The sequence below is a fragment of the Simochromis diagramma genome, unplaced genomic scaffold, assembly GCF_900408965.1.
Source record: "Simochromis diagramma unplaced genomic scaffold, fSimDia1.1 OVJJ01000304.1, whole genome shotgun sequence".
NCBI classification, from domain to species: Eukaryota; Metazoa; Chordata; class Actinopteri; order Cichliformes; family Cichlidae; genus Simochromis; species Simochromis diagramma.
The window spans coordinates 4,848,944-4,867,543 of record NW_024387030.1 but is presented as its reverse complement, the minus strand read 5'-3'; the positions used below and the strand labels follow the sequence as shown (position 1 = coordinate 4,867,543).

Here is an 18,600-nt window from a genome sequence, read left to right as displayed (position 1 = left end):
TTCCCAGAGGTTCTTAGTTTATATATATGATTACAAGCAATGTGGAAAAAATAATCTCACAGATCCGCTGCCTGCTAAAAAAATGCTTTTAGCAGTATCATGTATAATCGAGAGATGTGCTCGTTGAGTCTGCATTGAATCATTCTTGTTTTAATATTTACTTTTGTCACCTCCAGAATGAGACTGCCTATTTTATACAACCTCCACATGAAAGGAAAGTGAGAAGATCATTTGACTGTTTCATGCAATAGTTAATGATACAAACACAAACATTCAGAACTCACAGCACGGCACAGTTTACTTGCTAGTCATTTCATACAAATAGTAGAAAGAGGGTTTGTATCTGAAGGAGACAAACTGCATCACATGTGCCAGACAGGCTAGATGTTGATACACAGAGACTGATTTTCAGAAAGGTAACGGTGTAAATAGTCACAGAGTTGAATGTGTCAAACATCCCATTAAAAAAGTTTTCACTAACCTGTTGGAGTTAAAAAAGAAAAAGAAAAAAAGACTTCAGTAATCACGTAGTTATAGAAAGATATTTAGGTAAAGTTGGAATAAACACAAAATAAACAACTTAAAAAAAACATTCCAATATACAGGTGGTGTCTAGTGGTAGGCGTAGTTTTTTTCTTTTTCTGTTTTTTTTTTTTTGCTTTCCTACAGAGCTCAACCAACCCTTAAACCACTGAACAAAACATCTGGAAGTCCCAAAAGAACCACATCCATATTTTTCTCATTTTATCTATTTTTTGTTGTTACACATCACAACCCGACGACATGGTAGGTTGACTGCTTGTCCATCATGTCTCTAGGTGGTTATCATCACACTCCTCCTCCTCCTCATCGTCATCATCCCTTTTGTGTCATCTAAAAGCGCAGAACCCTTCAACATGCCGCACAGCCCCTCAAAAACAATTGCACCGCTTTAATGGTTACACTTTAATTTTTGCACTCTTTAGGTGCCGTTCGAGAAAAGAGGGCAATGATCGACGTGCCCTCCTACTAGAAGATTTCTACGTGTTTTGAACGTCCATGTTCAAAGTCCCCACACTAAGCAGACTGCTGAAGGGACGTGCCGAGTTTACAAGATGGCACAGAAGAACTTCTTCTCCCTGAACGGGTTCTCCGACGCTGGCACCGGCGACAATAGAGGGTCCTCTTTGGCATGAGCTTCGCAGTATGACATCAAGTCTGCTGCAGCTTTAGACACCTGCAGTTACAAACACACACGCACACAAGTGTATCAGTTCAAGTTGGCGTGCACAGTGTGGAAATACACCAGTCCAGTTTAATTCAAAGAGTTAAATCAGAAGGCGGATGCTTGTCTTTTATCTGGATTTCAAACGCATAGCAGCATGTAGGAGCTAGATCCTGGTTAGCTTAGCTTTACCAAAGTACCCCTAAAAGTAAGTCTCACCTCTTAGCACTACTTTAAAACTTACATTATTTCATCAATAATTCTCACAAACTACCACCCTCATCATGTGACTTGCTCTGGCAATGCCTAATGTTAAATTTCGTTAAGTTAACCAAATAAAAATAAAAAGTATCCATAACTCGTTCTCGAAATTTTGACTTATTTTCTTGAAATTTGGACTTATTAACTCCAAATTTTGAGAAAATAACTCGTAATTTCGAGTTAATAAGTCAAAATGTCAAGAACAATACTTTTTTTTTTCTTTTCTTTTTTTTTTAAGTGGCAGAAACAGGCTTCCATACACATCTGTACATATAGTACTGTGCAAAAGTTTCAAGCTGGCCCCCATTTCTTCATGTTTTCAAATAAAAATGGGAAACAGTATATGTAGAGTATATAAATCCAAAACCTGTCACTATTTGATCCGGCCACCTTTATGCTACATTACAGCCTGAACTCTCTTAGGTGAGTTTTCTAGTCTTTAAGGTGTTCAGGAATAGTCTCCAGGTTTTTTGAAGGACACTCAAAGCTCTTCTTTGGATGTTGGCTGGCTTTTTGTTCCATTCTCTGTCAAGATGATCTCACATCTAGCTCTAGGTCTGGGCTGTGGGGAGGCCTGCCCATGACTCATAGTGTTCCACTGTGTGTTCTTCTATCCAGGTATGCTTTTACTGACAGTGTGTTTGGGGCTTCTTGATTCCACCCTTCCAATTGAGGCCATTTCCAATGAGGCTTCAGGGACTATTAAATGGAAGCTCCTCATACATCTCTCAGGTCCTGTTCCAGAACTTTGGTGATTTTTTTCCTCTATTTCTTAGGGACATGACTTTCATATACTCCTCATCTGCTGAAGCTAGTTTTTTTAGGCCACCTCTTTTTTTGTCCTCCACTTATCCCGTTTTCTCACATTTTTAAGGACACACTGCACACCATGCTGAGAAACGCCACGTTTTCAGCTAATAGCTGTTTGGGGATCACCTTGTTGGTGAAAGTCCAGCTCATTCACCAAAATATAAAGACATGAGAGTTGACTGACGACTTTTGCACAGTACTGTAAATTAGAAAAGTAATAATAAAGTCATGTGCGACAGCTGCGTTTGTGTGTTTTTATGACCGTAACAGTGATTGCTGCTCTCTTTGTAAGTACAGTTTGTTCTTAATAGGCTTTTTACTTGGATACATTAGCAAAAATTAAAAGTAAATGAAGTATTCATTGCTATTGTTTACCTCCATTAGCTCTGTAAACTTTTAAGCCCAATTGTAAACAAATAAATGTAAGTTAACGGACAGAAACCTAATTAAAAACATAAACCACGAGGTGCCAGCGCACCTTTATCCTGTCGATGTTGGCTTCCATCTTCAGCTGTTCCACCAGCTTCCTGGCTTGTGCGATGCCGGCTGTGTTATTGCTCGCCATGGGCGCTATCAGTCAGGCCTCGCGTGCTCTGTCTGCCTGTAGCAGAAAGAGATTTAAACATCCCAAACATTTCAGCTCAGAGACGAGCACTATAATATAGTGCAGGGGTAAGCGACTCCAGGCCACGAGTGCTGGTGTCCTGCAGGTTTTAAAAGTGTCCTTGATCCAACACAGCTGATTCAAATTGCTAAATTACCTCCTCAACATGTCTTGAAGTTCTCCAGAGGACTGGTAACGAACTAATCATTTGATCCAGTTGTGTTGACCCAGGGTAAGAGCTAAAACCTGCAGGACACCGGCACTCGAGGCCTGGAGTTGCCTACCCCGGATATAGTGTAACGGGCATGCAGAGAGGAGTGCTAGTAACAGATACCCTGTTTATTATCACATGCCTACAGACACACAAACCACAGACACAAGCATATTATTTATGGTGTCAGTTGCTAGGCAGCCCCTGACAGTAAGAGAGGGAGGTGGGAGGGGAGTGTGGGGGTGGCGCTTTGTCCGGTACTAAATTTCAAAAAAGATAAACGGATAAGAAACATTAGAGGTTTCAGAAAGGAAAAGCTCTCATTATGCACAATATTTTTCGTTTTTTTTAAACACATGTGGTGATACTCAGTCACAGTGTCACACAAGAGCACAGCGTCTGTCTCTGTCTTATATGTAGGACAATTCATGAAAAACATGGTGTGCAGCCATGAAAATTAATTACATTTCATTTGAGGTTTTGATTGTTTTCAACATAACAGGATATTTATTCTGTGAAAAAGGAAGCAACCTGGCCTCAGAAGCTATTATTGCCCCGTTTAAGCAGACATACGCTTGCTGAAACTGGACTTTTCCTCCATATAAACGTTGCAAGATGTTAAATTAAGTGCAAACTGTTTTTTACATGCCCTTTGTTTGAGTATATTACCTCTATCTGCAGGTAGTCTTGCTTACTCTCATAGTGCATAGAAGGTTGGCTGGCGATTCTAAATTGGCTGTAAGTGTGAGTGGTGGTTTTTTTTCCTCCTTTGACAGCCCTATGGCAGCCAGTAGACCTGGTGTACTGAAGGGTAAAGAAGTACTTAAAGAATGGATGGACAGAGGCTCATAAAATATCTACTTATTCAAATATCTTTAAGAAGATAGCAATTTTTAATACACATATTTTTTCTCTCAACTGTAGTCACTGCATTGAGTGATTAAAACTGTTCAAATGCTTAATGGGCTTCTGCAGATCAAACAAATAATAACAGCCTCCTTGGAGAAGCTTCAGTGCTCCTCAAGTTCTCTCTGGAACGCCTTTGAAGGTGCACATTTCTTGCATTGTTAATTAAATATTGGTGGAAAATACTTCCCAACGTGCTCACAGGTCTTTAGATGCGATGAAACTGTTCAGCGTCTTCATTACGTTTCTCCAACTATTTATTCTTTACATTTGTCACCGTGTCCTGAGGGCCTCCCCTGAGTTCTCCAGCTGCTTTGATTAAATGGATCAAGCCCTCCAAAACGGCTTCATCCTCGGTGTGCGATCAATCATCACTGGAGCCCCCCTTCGTTATTCGTCTGTGCACGCTGTGGTACGACTCAGCGTGGGTTCAGCACTCATCTCAGTGAGGTGCTGGAGCAAAGCATAAACATTAACGCTCTGCGGTGGCACATCTGCTCCTCAGCACAGGTTCACGGGTTAATTCCATGTTATATTTGCAATGCTTTAAAGATCGATTGTACTCAAATGAAGCAGAGAATTTAACTTTAAAGCGTTCTTAAATGGTTTACAGATGAAAAGAAATCATGATTAAAAAGTACTACAGTGATCTCAGAATCAGAATACTTTATTAATCCCTAGGGGAAATTATTTTTCGTTACAGTGCTCCATTTAATCTATTTAATCTTTGGAGTAACCCTAAAATAAATGGGATAAAAACTGTAAAGCATCATGCACAAGAAGCTCCAACTGGCTTGTTTTTGTAATTTTTGCATAAGCTGAAACATTAAAATTGAAACCAATACAATGTAGAAGATTAATTATCAACACAAAGGTTAAACATTTTGAGGACAGGAAGAGTATTTTTTCATTTTCCATTTCCCCCCTCCTCTAACCTAAGCTGGAACATCTCTGCACGATGTCAGCGCAAACCAAATGACAACGTGTAGATGATCCGTGAGAACAGCCTGCAGCAGGCTCAAAGCGCGAGGAGTGGAACATAAACACGATGGTTTATAGCCACTGCAGCTGAGGGATCCTGGATGTTCTCAGTTTGAGGAGAACGTCACCTTGTAGGGTCATGGTGTGCCAAAAAACGCCCAACATCCATTATGAGGTTGCTAATCAACTCTGTTAGCTTTTTAAAAGCCCTTAAAGCAAACTTCGTTTTCATCCCTCGCCAAAATAAAAATAGGACAGAGAGTTATGATCGCTGAACAGAAATTAGTCTTTAGTGTCGTTTATATCAAGGCCACAATATTGTTTCAACACCCCTGGGAGACGTCAAAACAGGCCACCGTATCATCAGACTATTGATAGGGATAAATGTCACTCTGTAAGGTTTCTGGGATACGTGAAGAAAAGTAGGTCTTCCATTTTAACACATGCCCAAAAAAAAAAAGAGGCACAATAGCCTATTTTAAGAAAATTGTCAAGGAGAGTTGATGTTTTGAATAAACGCTGTATTAAATATGGAAGAAGCTAAATGATCAAAGTCAAGTCCCCTTTTGTAATTTCTCAGTTTTTACATCTTCCTCCTGTCCTTGCATCCTCCCCTTGTGTCTTAGTTCACGTGAAGAGATGTGAGAAGATGAGGGAGAGACGCGAGGCGAGAGGACTGCAGGTATCAGGCGTTTAACACGATGAGGCTTCAGCGCTTCGTGTCAATTAAATATGATGTTTGGCACAGATACATCATAAATTGTTTCGTTACAGCCCAACTACTGATGAGCGTAACAGTGTTCACGCCAGCTTTTATAATTAGGTCTGCGTTTAATTAAATTCACCACATGCCGCATTGTGACGAGATATCGTACCTAGAGTCCCCGGAGTCCCTCTGTATTTTGCGTATTCCATCTGTGTGCCACGCTTACTTTATAAATACAGGCTAAAAACACTAGTGCAGGGGAGGCCTTCTCTTGTCCTCCAGATACATTTTAATAGCTGGGACATCCTTTAAATGGCACTCCGAGTTTAATTTTCAGGTCACAGGGAGGAGGACAGAGGAGACTACGAGGCAGAAATCTGAGAAATCTAAAAAGTTTCACTTTTTATTTTACCCACTAAGCTCTATGATAATAAAAGAAATGGAGGCCACACGTAAATTAACTGCCACTCTGGTTATTTACAGTTTTGGCAGATGTAAGGCAGGAATTTCCCCGCTTTAGAGCTAAATAAAGTATACAGTCATGTGGAAAATAATTCTTTACTACACTTTATATAGTCATGTGAGAAACTAAGCTTGTAAACTCGCCTTTAGCGGGAAGTAAACATCTTCTTAAAAGTCTTTTAATATTTGGCTCACTCTTCTTCACAGTATTGCTTCAGTCCTTTGAGGTTTGTGGGCACTCGCTGATGCACAGCTCTCAGCATTTCAACTGGCTTGTGGTCTGAGCTTTGACTGGTCCACTGCAAGCACCTTGGTTGTTGTCTTTTTATAGACATACTTGTCTTTTTCTAATTGCACTTGCATGAACTTCAACATTTAACATGTTAACTGAGGCCTGTAGAGTCTGAGTTTTTCCGAGGATTGCGCAGTCTGACCTTTGCAGGAATGTTGACTCCTGGGAAGATTGTAGTATCATATTAACATGCACCTAAATGCTCAAGACTAGCAAACTATCAAAAAGATTGAATTAGTTAATAAGTAAGTAATAAGTAAGTGCTCTTTATTCATATGGAAGCAGTAAGGGTGTAGTTAATTAATCAAAGGGCTATATTTCATCTCATCAAAGTTAATTTAACACATTGCTAAGGGATGAAACAAAAAAAGCTACATTGCTCGCTTGGCTAAAAATGGCAAAAACTTCTCCAAATGACACTAAAGTTAAAGCATGAATGTGGAAAACAGAGAATAAAGAGAAAAACAAAAAAGTAAGAAGCAATTGGGCAGAGCTTTCACTGAGGCTGCAAGGTCACTTTCCTGTTCATTACTGTTGGAGCGTGCGAAAATGCCACCCTGACATTTTCATATCTGCTAAAGGAGGGCGGGGTGATGGTGACATGTAGCAGATGCACACTTTTCCTTCCTTCCTTCCAACCTACTTTCCTTTCCTTTCTGCTAGCTGCTTAAAATACCATTCTGAGATGTTGCGTCTGGTGTCATCATCCCGATAAGTGTGACACTGATAAATAATGCATTCAGATGGACAGAGGCCTTAACCGTGTAAGCTGTCGACAACTTTATGGCAGCTGTCACGATTAGTTCACAAACTCTTTGCAGCAGCAGCAAGAGGGCTGTGTCATCACCGTGCCCTTGTGATGGCATCAGCCACACAGGGGTAAATCAGTCCATTTTTTCACTTTATTAGTTTGCTTTGCAGTTTCCTTCAATGATATAATTTATTAATCATTTGGTTAAACCTAACACTGATATTATGAGGCGCGCACATAGTAGCATTGTTTGGTTTTTCTAAAATGTTTTGTTATATTAATTATGTTTCTCTTTCTTTGAGTTACCTGGGTTTGGGCGGTGGATGTTTCCTGTCTGGGCAAAAGGTGTGGTTGAGGACTCTGGGAACAAAATGCCTGCTCAGCAGGACCAACCATGGGCTTACCAGGAGCAGGCGTGTTTTAGGTTTAGTTAGGTTATTCTGTGCTTAGTTAATATTAGGATGTATTTTTGTTTCCCCCTTATTGTGTGTAAATGGTTTGGCCAAATCATTCTAAAAGCTACCCTCATGTGTTTTTGTAATTAGGTCAGTTTGTGAGTTAAGTTGTGTCTCACTTTGTTTTGTTTAAGTTTCTGGAAATTACTTTTCGTAGAGTTATATTTAGCTGACCTCTTTTATGGGCCTGCTAAGTATGTTTTTGAATTTGAATTTTGGACTTTTTGAGGGTTAAAATAAAGAAAACCCTTTTTGAAGATACTTTTTTGCCTGTGTCCTCTTTGCTTTGGCTGCTTGATCCCTCACAGCCCTCGTGCCACAAGATTGAGAAAGATGTCGCCATGCGTCTTTTCTCGTCAACCTTCTTCCTCTTGCCTGGACGTACCTCGTCTACTTACTCCTCCGCGCTCTGCCCTGGTGCGCGTCTGCAGTTCAGTCAGCAGTTTGTGTCTGCCACACTCTCTGCAAACAAGGAGAAGGAAAGAGAAGGGGAGTGAGAATCGGAATCAGAGCTCTGCATGCTTTCAATCCCACATTCCAGATAAATTACGCCAAGGCATGTCTGTGCAGCCTCTGTCCTCTGATCAGTGTGTGTCAGAATGTCACAGATAGCTCCTACAAACTGGGCTAAAGACAAATAACTGACGGAGAAACAGCGCACCACAGCACAAGTGACAAGGCAAAGTCATTTATACTTTTAAAGGAAATATGCTTGAGAGAAAGATGAGAGGATGATTTTTCAACAGCCAGTTAGGCTATCTCAAAGATAGGGCAGGGACAAGGTAACATAATCTGCCTGTAGCACCACCAAAACTCATCAGTTAATGTTTGATCCCATTTGTTGATGCCATACAAAGTTTAGTGTTGAAGGGGTTAAATGTGTGACTATTTTGTAGCCAGATCCTTAATTATAAGCACAAGTCAAACTTTTACGAGTCTGTCCAGGCTCATAAAAATGCGTGCCACGAAGGATGTCACCAATGTCCTGAGAGATATGGGACTTTGTCATTGATTTAAGGTGAATTTACTCAAAAATATGTCACCCTTTCACACTAATGTCTGATGGATTCAAACGATGACAGTGTGTGCCAAAGCTGAAGAAATTCCTTCAAGGTATTCCATAGTATAATGTGGATAATTTGGCATTTGTGATATTGCATTTGTGTCATTTGCATAGGTGATTTGCTCTGCAGAGTGAAGGTTTATGGGTACACAACCTATGCATGACATGCTTGCATGTGGTCCTCCATAAAAACCAACACTGGGTAGCCTGACTGAGATGACTCTGTGCGTAACTCAAGTGCGGATTTTGTAAAGTTACCCAGAACAGGAAAGGAATTGCAGTGGAGTTCACAACACAGAGGGAGCAGGGTGGAAAAAAACATTAAAGAAGAAAAGAAAATAGCTACAGTGGACAGTTTTTATTGTTTTAAACACTTGGTTTCACTTTAGCCTTTTGTATGTTATAACTTTGCTTTTCCCCAGACCATTTGTTCCATGAACTATGCTGGTCCCTTAACTTGGAAACAGCTACCTCTGTTGCAAACATACTAATCCTCAGACTAAACTTAAAATGTTTTCATCACGATAAGAAGGCTGATCGTTCTTCTGTCTATGCAATAAATATGTACAACAGAGATCAGCTGTTTACCCTAGCTTAGCATAAAGAGGTTTTACAGGCTTTCAAGAAGACATATGGAATATAAAGTGCTGTGTAGTGAGATTTAGATGTGCTGGTAGAACAGAAGTAGCCTAGTTATTTGTCCTCATTTGCAGTCTTTACACTAAACAAAGCAACAGTGCTAGCGGTCCTCCCATCTAACTCTCAGCAAAACCACAAATAGTGACACTTCTAAAAATGCCCAACTCTTCCTTTAAGTCTTCAGTGGGTGCTGACCCTAACTTTCTCTCTATCAGCCTGTCCTTTCTTCTTCTGGCCATTCAGATTCATTCTTTAATGCATCTGTGACTCTGCATCTCAGTTCTGATAAATGGGCCAATTATCCCGCATGAGCAGATCTGCAGAGGATGGGAATTCCTGCCATCATAAATCATGGTAGCACAGCGCGCAACATTAAAGCAACGTTACAATGAGGAATCCATTAACAAAACCTTGCCAACAGCTGCAGGACCCCTGAGCCAAAGTATTTTAGCAATGCTGAAGCTGCTTGGAGTTTAAATAACAAGCAAAAAGAAAGAGGACTCTTGCAGTCTTGGAGTTCACTGTAGCCCCTCCAGATTCACTGGTGGTGCCATTAATCTACATTGTTACACTGTGTTATGCAAGCGTCTATAATAATCTCATCTGCGCAGTGATTCTTAAACTAGCAGCAGGAGAGCTGTAGCAGGTGTGAAGTGTGTAACGGGATGGTCTTGTAAAATCTCTTAACGGGAGATTTTATTTAGTTCTTGATGGCAAAGAAAAAGTTTCTTTGATACTCCACTAAAAAAGTCAAATGCTGCTGCACTTTCAGAGCAGCAGTCGAAGAACAGTGATGTTTAAGAAGCCAGTTTGATTTGAGCTTTGTGACAGTGTATTATTTTGCTGAAAGAAGCCACCAGAAGATGGGGATGAACGGCCTGGTCAGCGGCAGGCGGCAGCATTTAAATGATGCTCAGTTGGTACGAAGAGGTCCAAAGTGTGCCAAGAAAATGTTCCCCATGGTTCAGGCTACCAGGGCCATCACCAACAGCCTGAGCCGCTGATATAAAGCAGAATGAATCCATGTTTTCATCTTGTTTATGCCAAATTCTGCCATCTGAATATCGTAGCAGAAATGAAGACTCTTCAGACCAGGCGATATTTTTCCAGTCATCCATCATCCAATTTTAGTGAGCCTGTGCAAACTGTAGCCTTATTTTTCTATTCTTAGCTGACAGGAGCGGCACTTAGTGTGCTCTGCTGTAGTACATCTGCTTCAACGTTCATGTGTTTTGCATTCAGAGATGCAAACAGTACCTGTTGCCTTGCTATCAGCTGAAAGTAGTCTGGCCATTCTCCTCTGACCTCTGAGACCAACAAGGCATTTTTGCCCAGTTAACTTCTGCTCACAGAATCTTTTCTTTTTTTTGGATCACTTTGTGTGAACTCAGAGATGGTTGTGTGGGAAAATCCCAGTAAAGCAGCAGTTTCTAAAACACTCAGACCAGCTCATGTTCAAAGGTACAAAAATCATCTTTCTTCCTCGTTCTGATGCTCAGCTTAAACTTCATCATCTCGACCATGTCTACACGCCTCAATGCATTAAGTTGCTGCCATGTGATTGGCTGATTAGATGTTTGCATTATGGAGCAGTTGAACAGGTGTACCCAATGAACTGGCCTGTGAGTTTATTTGCTGTGTGTATCACACAGTTATTCTAACTAATAACTGTTATTGACATTACACAGTGGCAGAGTCACGTGACTAGTAACATGCGACTGTGTCATCATAAGTTTTATTTATATAGAACACATGTTTGCTCACAGAAACATCCGGCTTGTCAATCAAAAGAATCGCTTTTACATCCGGGAACTTTCCAGCAATCATCTTCTGTCGGCTGCTGCTGGGATCGAGAGCAATATGAAAGTAAAGTTTTATAAACACTGAATTTGCAAGAAATTAAACAGCTAGTTTAGCAGTCTGCTACCCTCCAAACAAATGTTGGGATTAACGTTAAAAAAAAACAGACCAATGTTTTTTTCCCAACTAGGCCAATTATGACAGAGTTTTTAAAACATAGCTGTATTTGTGCATGATCTTCTCTACAATAAGACTTATTTTTGCAGCCAGAAGAGTCGCCCCCTGTTGCCCATTAAGAGAATGAGGCGCTTCTGAATGTACTTCACCTGTCGGGCCTGGAGGTGACGATAAACTTTTAAAAGTGTGGGACATAAATTACGCTTCAAACAACATTACCGTGCATTTTAGACAACTTTTCCAGCCATATAATGTTGCCATTTTAATCAAGTGCCTCCAATGTTGCATGGTAACTGAAAGGTAGCTAGTTTGATCCCACCCAGGTCGGACATCAGGAAATAAAACACATTCTGTGGGGAAACAAACACTTCTTGTGAGTTTGAAAATAAACACTCATCTCATTTACTATAGAAAAGAGACAAAGTGTCTTTTTTATAGTAATGGCTGCACTAACTTTGGTAATTTCCTGCTTATTTTAATTCACTTTATGCTGTGGGAAAGTCAGGAAAGCCAGCCCTTCTTAAAAAAGAAAAGAAAAAAGTTGCTGAAATTGATTTCCTGGTGAACAGATTATGTCGTCATATTAATGTCGCAAAGCAGCAGCGAGATCAGTGGATGAAAGACAAAGGGTGTTAAAATACTTAAGTCCAAGGAATTCGTTTTTTTATCTAAATACTTGGAAATATCGTTCCTTACTTTTAGACCAGTAAAGAATTTCTAGCTAAACTGTGGTGAGCGGGAAAAAACAAATGCAACATGTGAGTGGTGATCCATTTCTCTCCTTTGTTCCAGCCTTCTGCTTCCCGTCCCTCCCTGTATGGCAGACAGGTGTTCACCGATATGACAGAACCACCCCCAGCATGCTCTGTCCTGCTTCTAACACCACAGAATCAATCTAACCCCTTCTGCCATCCTTCCCCTGACATTTGGAGCTTTTTTGAACCTCTTCCTACAGGCTTTCGGGGGGTCTGTGTTTGTGACGAGGCCCTCCATAGATGTGATTATAGCTGCTGCTCGACTCTGGGTGTCGCTGACTTAAAGGGTGATTAAGCGCCACAGGAAACATCCTGGTGAGGAAAATATAATTCCTGGCCTGTCGAGAGTGACGATCTCTTACGTACTCCCACGCAGGCTGGCTCTCGGCTCAGTTCTCCTTCCCTTTTTCCAACTCCTTTCACTTCTGTAGTGCACACCTTATTTATCCTGTCTTTTATTCCCTACACCATCCAAAGAGAGAAATTTAAGCAGCGAAGCAGGGAGTGTTCTGTCCTCTGTGATGCCTAGGGTGTGAAATCAGAGCGTGGTAATTAAAAATGTGTCCCTGGCTCAGCCATCTGGACCCTGGAGAGTCAGTGATTAACCTGCAAGGGTCTGCAGGGACAGCAAGAAGGCAGGAAGTAACCCCTGCTCAGAGCTCATTTGAAGGTCTCTTAAGGCCTGTCTTTACAAGAATGCAAACAGCACACCTTCCTCAAAGCCCCCTTACTTATTGTTGCTGTTACATTTAAGTTACACTCATAAACCCAGCAGATTTACTACAAATTCTTGGTTATTTCCGAAGAAAAGTTCTTTTTTGTAGTTTTTCTTTTAAAAAAAAGTAAAAGTTTCTCTTCCCTAGTAGACAAATTGGCATTTAATTTTGCCTTTTTCAAACTGACAGATTTGGGGTGAAAAATTTATATTCCCCAACGAGTTCATGAGTGATTGCTGGACTTTGTTGGCTGTTGCCAAGTGAAAAGAGGGTTCTGCATTAAAAACCTCCTTCTGATTGCTCTGGTCATTAGCAGATTGCTGCACTTGTCTGCATGAAAGATGCAGACTTGTCTGTAAACACTGTATTTTGCTAGTGTTTGCAGACAAGTTGGTGTCATCCATACAAACTTCGATGGCGACTAGCAACCCAGAAGTCACACAGGGTTTTCTGTGCAGTCCTGGTTAACTATGTGCCGGCCAGAGGGCCGAAATCCACCCTATCCTCCCTGGCATATTGCATCCTACAAAAAACTATCTGTATACCTCGCTACAAATGACCGTATGCAATAAAATGTTATTTCTTTTCATATTAATCAAGCTGAGCTTATAGCATCCTGAGAGAAGTATTTGCAATCCTTCCCATTGAGTCAGTATTTCATGCTTTCCTACCAAACAAAACCAAATCTAAACCTGGCTGCGGATTTTTTAACAATGTAGTTTTTCCATTTATTTCTGTAGCCTTGTGTGAGTGTGCAGAAGAAAAAGTGTGCAAAAACTTCAGTCATCTGACTCTCATAGTATGACAGAGTAACTGTACCATCCTCAATGCATCATAGGACACTGAGCTGCGATGTCACTGGGGAACTAAAGACAGCAAAGGGCACACTCAGCTAAAGAAAGATTTGCAGAAGTGTAAACGGATACTAGAGGACACCAAGAAAGAGAGAGAAAAGCAAATAAAAGCTGGAAATAAAGTTTGTTGGAAAAATGAAAGAGAAGATGTGGTAGCAATACCTTCTTCCAGAGTGGCTTTGACCGCAGCAAGGAGAAGTACAGAAACATAAAACTGACCTCCGGAGTTATTAATGAACACAATCAGGAAGATATTGACTGTTGACTGTAATTTAGCACGGATCCCTGCCCTTGAACAGGAGAAAGGACGCCCCTCCCTCTGCACACAAAGACGAAGCGATGAGACACAGAGAGCTGAACTGTCAGGTCATAACTGTCTGTGGAGATGATGCTGAGTGCGACAGCTGAATGCCCTTCTCCATCACAGTCTTCAGTTATACTGGGCTCTGAGCGGCATCATATTAGTAGAAGAAATAAAGAACATTTGGAGGTTTGATCACAAACCGGCCCATTCAAGAGGCCTATCCCTCACTGATAAGCCTGAAAACACAAAGAAATGAAAACATAGTGCAAGTTAATATCTGTACTAGCTAACTGAACATGCACTGACTGAAAAACGTGTGAAAACATCGCGGGAAAATCTCATGTCAGCCACCAGAGTTGCGTATTTAGTACTAAAAGAGCGCCTCAGTGCTGTGGATCTATATTGTGTGTGGGAGGGAGGTATGTGGTTGCGTTTCATTCATGATTTATGAAAAATACACAATCCCCATTCAATATCTCTAAAGCCATTGCTTTTTAATATAGCACTGTAAAGCGAATTCACTAAGAAATAGAAACGGATCTAAATGTTTCTTTCAAATCTTCATCATTTAAAAAACAAAAACATGTAAGATTAAAACATTTTAGCTGCTAATTTAATCATTGAACCATTTAAAGGGCTAGCAAGCACGCAGCTGTAAATCTGTTTTATTGATTCAGTCACAAAAAACGTTTTTAGAATCTGTGTCAAGTGAAATAAATATTCATGATGACGATGATGATGATGATCATCAGGCTAGTTTTCCCCCAGCATTGTTTTAATTTTGGCACCTATTAGCTGCTTCGTGCTCCCTCCTCGTGCCACTTCCTCCCAGTCAGACCACCACCCACGATCATTCAATGAGCCTGGACATCTGTGCCACCCCCAGGACGCCCTGCCCATCTTACCATCTCAGAGGCTGTGTGTGTACATATACTGTATACATGTGTAGTGGGGGTAATCTAGGTCCCTGAGGGGGGAGGAGAGAAAGCAGTGGCCCAGGAAATGACGCATCCGCTGGGAGTCAAGGAGGCAGCAGGGAGGAGGCTTCTTTTGCTCCAGGGAGTGCAAATATGGTCTTTTATGTTTATTAAATCAAACAGCCAAGGTCCTGTGTGTTTTTGCATTGTCAGATTGAAGCAGTGACCAAGTGGTTTGGCTTTTCCTCAAACGTAAAGCATTTTAAACCTTTGATTTGCGTGTTACATAACAGCAGTGTAGTTAGTGGGGTAGAAACAATGCACGACACTGGCGCTCACGGGAACAGCCTCTGAGCTTCAGGAGCAAACACAAAGAAAAAAACCCAATTCTTTTTTCTTTGGGGGGGTCATCAGCCAAATAATGCTGCTGATTTTTGTGAAGGTTTTCGGGGGGTAATCACGTCTTTTACCCACTCTAAATTATACTTGGAATGAGACAGTGTGGTCGCATCTTTTGTTTACGTCAGTTTCTGTTCTCCGTGATTTCATTGACGGGAATCTGAAGGAGTTTTCCCCTCGCTCATGGCAGCACAAACACATTTTTCCTCTGAAATTAATCAACATGCAAGAGAATAACACAGCCAGATTCCTGGGCTGTTAACAATATCACAAACATCCGGGCTTGTGTGGATTCTGCTGAGGGACCATCACAGACGCTCACTGGGCTTCTGGTCTTTCTGATCAGCTTTTACAAACTAAAAGCCTGGAAACTAAACACTTCTGATTGATTTGGACTCGAGTCAGACTTGCTGTAAATTTTATTTAAACACATCTCTGTGAGATTAATCAGTTAAGAGAGACTTTAAACTTATATGACAGCTATGAGAGGTGACAGGCCTGAGACTTTTCCTCCTGCAGTGACCTCTGCGTAGCTTTAGCCTTTGCTGGATTTGCTCCAGGAGACCTAAAACCTGCTCCTGCGAACTTGAAACTCGAGGATTTGAGTTGGATTGGATAAGACTTGCATCTGGTAGATCCGGCTCACACTTAATTCACAAAAATAAAAATGTAAATAACAATGTTTTTTTCATTGGAATCAGTGGTCTGCTGGGAAAACTCAGGCCGTATCCTGCGCTAGGGTGGATATGTGACATCTACCACCCACCCAACCACAAATCTATAGAAATAGCGCTCCCCAATGGCAGCAGCGGTACGACAATGCCACAAAAGTGTGTGACAGCTATGTGACTTGACTCCGTATACTTTCCCCACAACTTATTGTCTAGATGCGTACTTTAAGAGGGTTAAAGTTATATCGCCACAGCCACACGCCAGTGAAAGTGACTATAAGCAGAATAACAATTAGCAGTGGACAATGAACAACTCAAACTACTCTGTTTTCAGGCAGTTAGTCGACCGTATCGACCGGCTGCCCGCTGCACAGCTACGCATGGTGGACATTTCTCTTTATATGCAGATTGTAAAAAATTAGGTCTTGAGTTTAGACTGTAAAAAAACAATTAAAGTCTAGTGACTTGGCTTGAGCTTTGTTTCGAAGACTCATGACTTGATTTCCTCTTTCCATAAACGACAGCTGAGAACACAGCACAGTCGAATGAGCTTAAATACCAAAATCAACACTGTTAGAAGCAAACAAGCGCTATGAGTACAAAGGTCAAAGCCTTTAATTCAACATAATTCCCACCTCATGTTTGCTTTTCCTATGAAGTCACTTCTGCTCACATCTTAAATAAGGAAATTGACGCACAGATGACAAGGCTAACTGTAGTTTCTCACTTTACCCTGAAACAGAATCATTTTTGGGCGGAGGTTGTGAAAGGAGCAGGGAGAGGTCACCGTGCTCAGCAAGTCGTGCACCGCTCGGTTCCCCTTACTCTTTTTCAGTCGTTCCTCCCTTACTCCCTTCGCTTTCTATTTAAAGACTCAGCACTGCGGTTCTGGAAAACACTCAAGGTTTTGTGAGGCATTGTGAGCCGCTCTTTTAGTCTCAACATCGATGCAGCTGATGTGGCCTCGGAGCAGTTCCTCTTTGAGATACAGTACGACCTGCCTGGACGCGAGCTCTTGCGTAATTCCAGCTCGCATTTGTAATAGGCCTGGATATGTAACACAATTGCATGCACATGATTGGGTGATTTAACGTGAGCTGTGCATGACGATGCCTTTGTGTGACGGGCTAAGACCGGGGAAAAACAGCGCATCTGTGTTTGTTTTCTTGCATTTCTTTTGAATGTGTGCCGCTGTCAGCATCTATATAGTCTGTAAGCTACATAAAAAAAAAACATCCACCACCCCCCTCTCCACCTCTTCCCTCCCTCCTTCTCCCTCAGCCATCTGCCTGATACAACCACTACATCCAGCTTGTGTGTTGTCAACTGCTTTTTCCTTTCCTCAATGGAGGGCTAGGAAGCCTCACGAAAAGCTTCTGGATAACTTTCGGCTGCTTCCGTCTTTTGCATCTCTTCCTGCCAACCACCCCCACCCTGCTTTTCATCCACCTCTTTCTTTGCCTTTTCCATCCCTTCTGCTCAGGCAAATATCCCCTGAAACAGATGCCCTTAATTCCTCTGGCCCCACATTATAAGATCTGCCCAATCCTGAGGCAAGAAGGAGGAGTGAGGAATAAGAAAAGCAAGGAAGAAATCCCACTTTCCTGTTTTCTTTTCACACACGTATAGGAGGAGATAATGGACGGGGAGGGGGGTATTAAACAGCGGCTCACCTCTGAGGAAGGAGCTTTTTAGTGATTTTAGAGGGAGGAGGGGATTCCATGACGTAAACCAGCCAGCAGCATCAATCTCACCCCTCGAGCGCTGACAAAAAAGACATCATGGATATGTAAACCCCCCCCGCCCCTCCTCTGGAACACACCCTGTTTCAGATGCGATTAACCCACATGCCACCAAATTACAAAAAATAACTAAATGACAGGAAGCAAAAATGTAAATAAAAATTCAACCTACCTTTACTGTGGTTGTGTGCTCTCCTTCTGTGAATCCAAATGCAGCCAGTCATGTGGAGTAGTATCCACGCGTTCTGCCTTCTGCTGATCTCTTTCTGTCACACACACACACAGAGGCAGCCGATTACATCCACGCTCACAACACACACTCCTCTATCTGTATGCCTTTCGCTCTCTCCCTCTCTCTCTGTGTGTCTACTCCCGCTGAGATCCTCCCTCCTCACTGCTGCTCCGAGTCTCCACCCTTCAGCGAAACGCTCGGGCTCCAAGAATCTACCCTCCTCTTCATCCTCCCTCCCTCTTTGTGTCTTTTCTTTTCTGCTATTAGGACACACTTCCTCCGCCTCTCAGAGGTCCACAGGAAAAGCCTTGAGTGTCTCTCTAAACAGCTGCAATAAACAGATGCATACCAGGACAGCCGACAGTCTGGATTTAAATCTTGAGAAATTTTAGTGGCACTTTAAAAAAAAACATCCTTACTGATGGGGGCTACATAAATAAAAAACAACAACAACAACAACAACAAAATCTAACAACATCACATCCTGTATTGCATGCACGACACACGCCTTCTTGCCACAGCGGAAATGTTTAATCATCAGTCTACTTGCATATCACAGCAAAGCCAAAGATCAAAAGATTATAAAAAAAAACCATACACCAGATGTGGAGCAAAAAACACAAAAAGTGTGCTGTACATTTGGGAGTACAGAGGTTTTCTGCATGTGCTGGATACACTCAATTTGGGC

The 18,600-nt window shown here is 41.6% G+C and overlaps 1 protein-coding gene across 2 annotated transcripts; it reads right to left on the bottom strand.

The window, feature by feature from the left end:
- Positions 1 to 227: 227 nt before the first annotated feature.
- On the bottom strand, positions 228 to 18,092 carry LOC120739753 (guanine nucleotide-binding protein G(I)/G(S)/G(O) subunit gamma-2). Of its 2 annotated transcripts, none has more exons than XM_040041630.1 (4): positions 17,853 to 18,092; positions 8,029 to 8,105; positions 2,754 to 2,872; positions 228 to 1,216 (listed from the first exon to the last, which is right to left on the bottom strand). In XM_040041630.1, the coding sequence occupies exons 3-4, from the start codon at positions 2,838 to 2,840 to the stop codon at positions 1,088 to 1,090; spliced, it is 216 nt and encodes a 71-aa protein (XP_039897564.1). In that variant the 5' UTR covers positions 2,841 to 2,872; positions 8,029 to 8,105; positions 17,853 to 18,092; the 3' UTR covers positions 228 to 1,087. The 2 variants fall into 2 exon arrangements, with proteins under 2 accessions (XP_039897564.1, XP_039897563.1); XM_040041629.1 differs by having other exon boundaries at positions 2,754 to 2,876; positions 17,853 to 18,089.
- Positions 18,093 to 18,600: the final 508 nt, after the last annotated feature.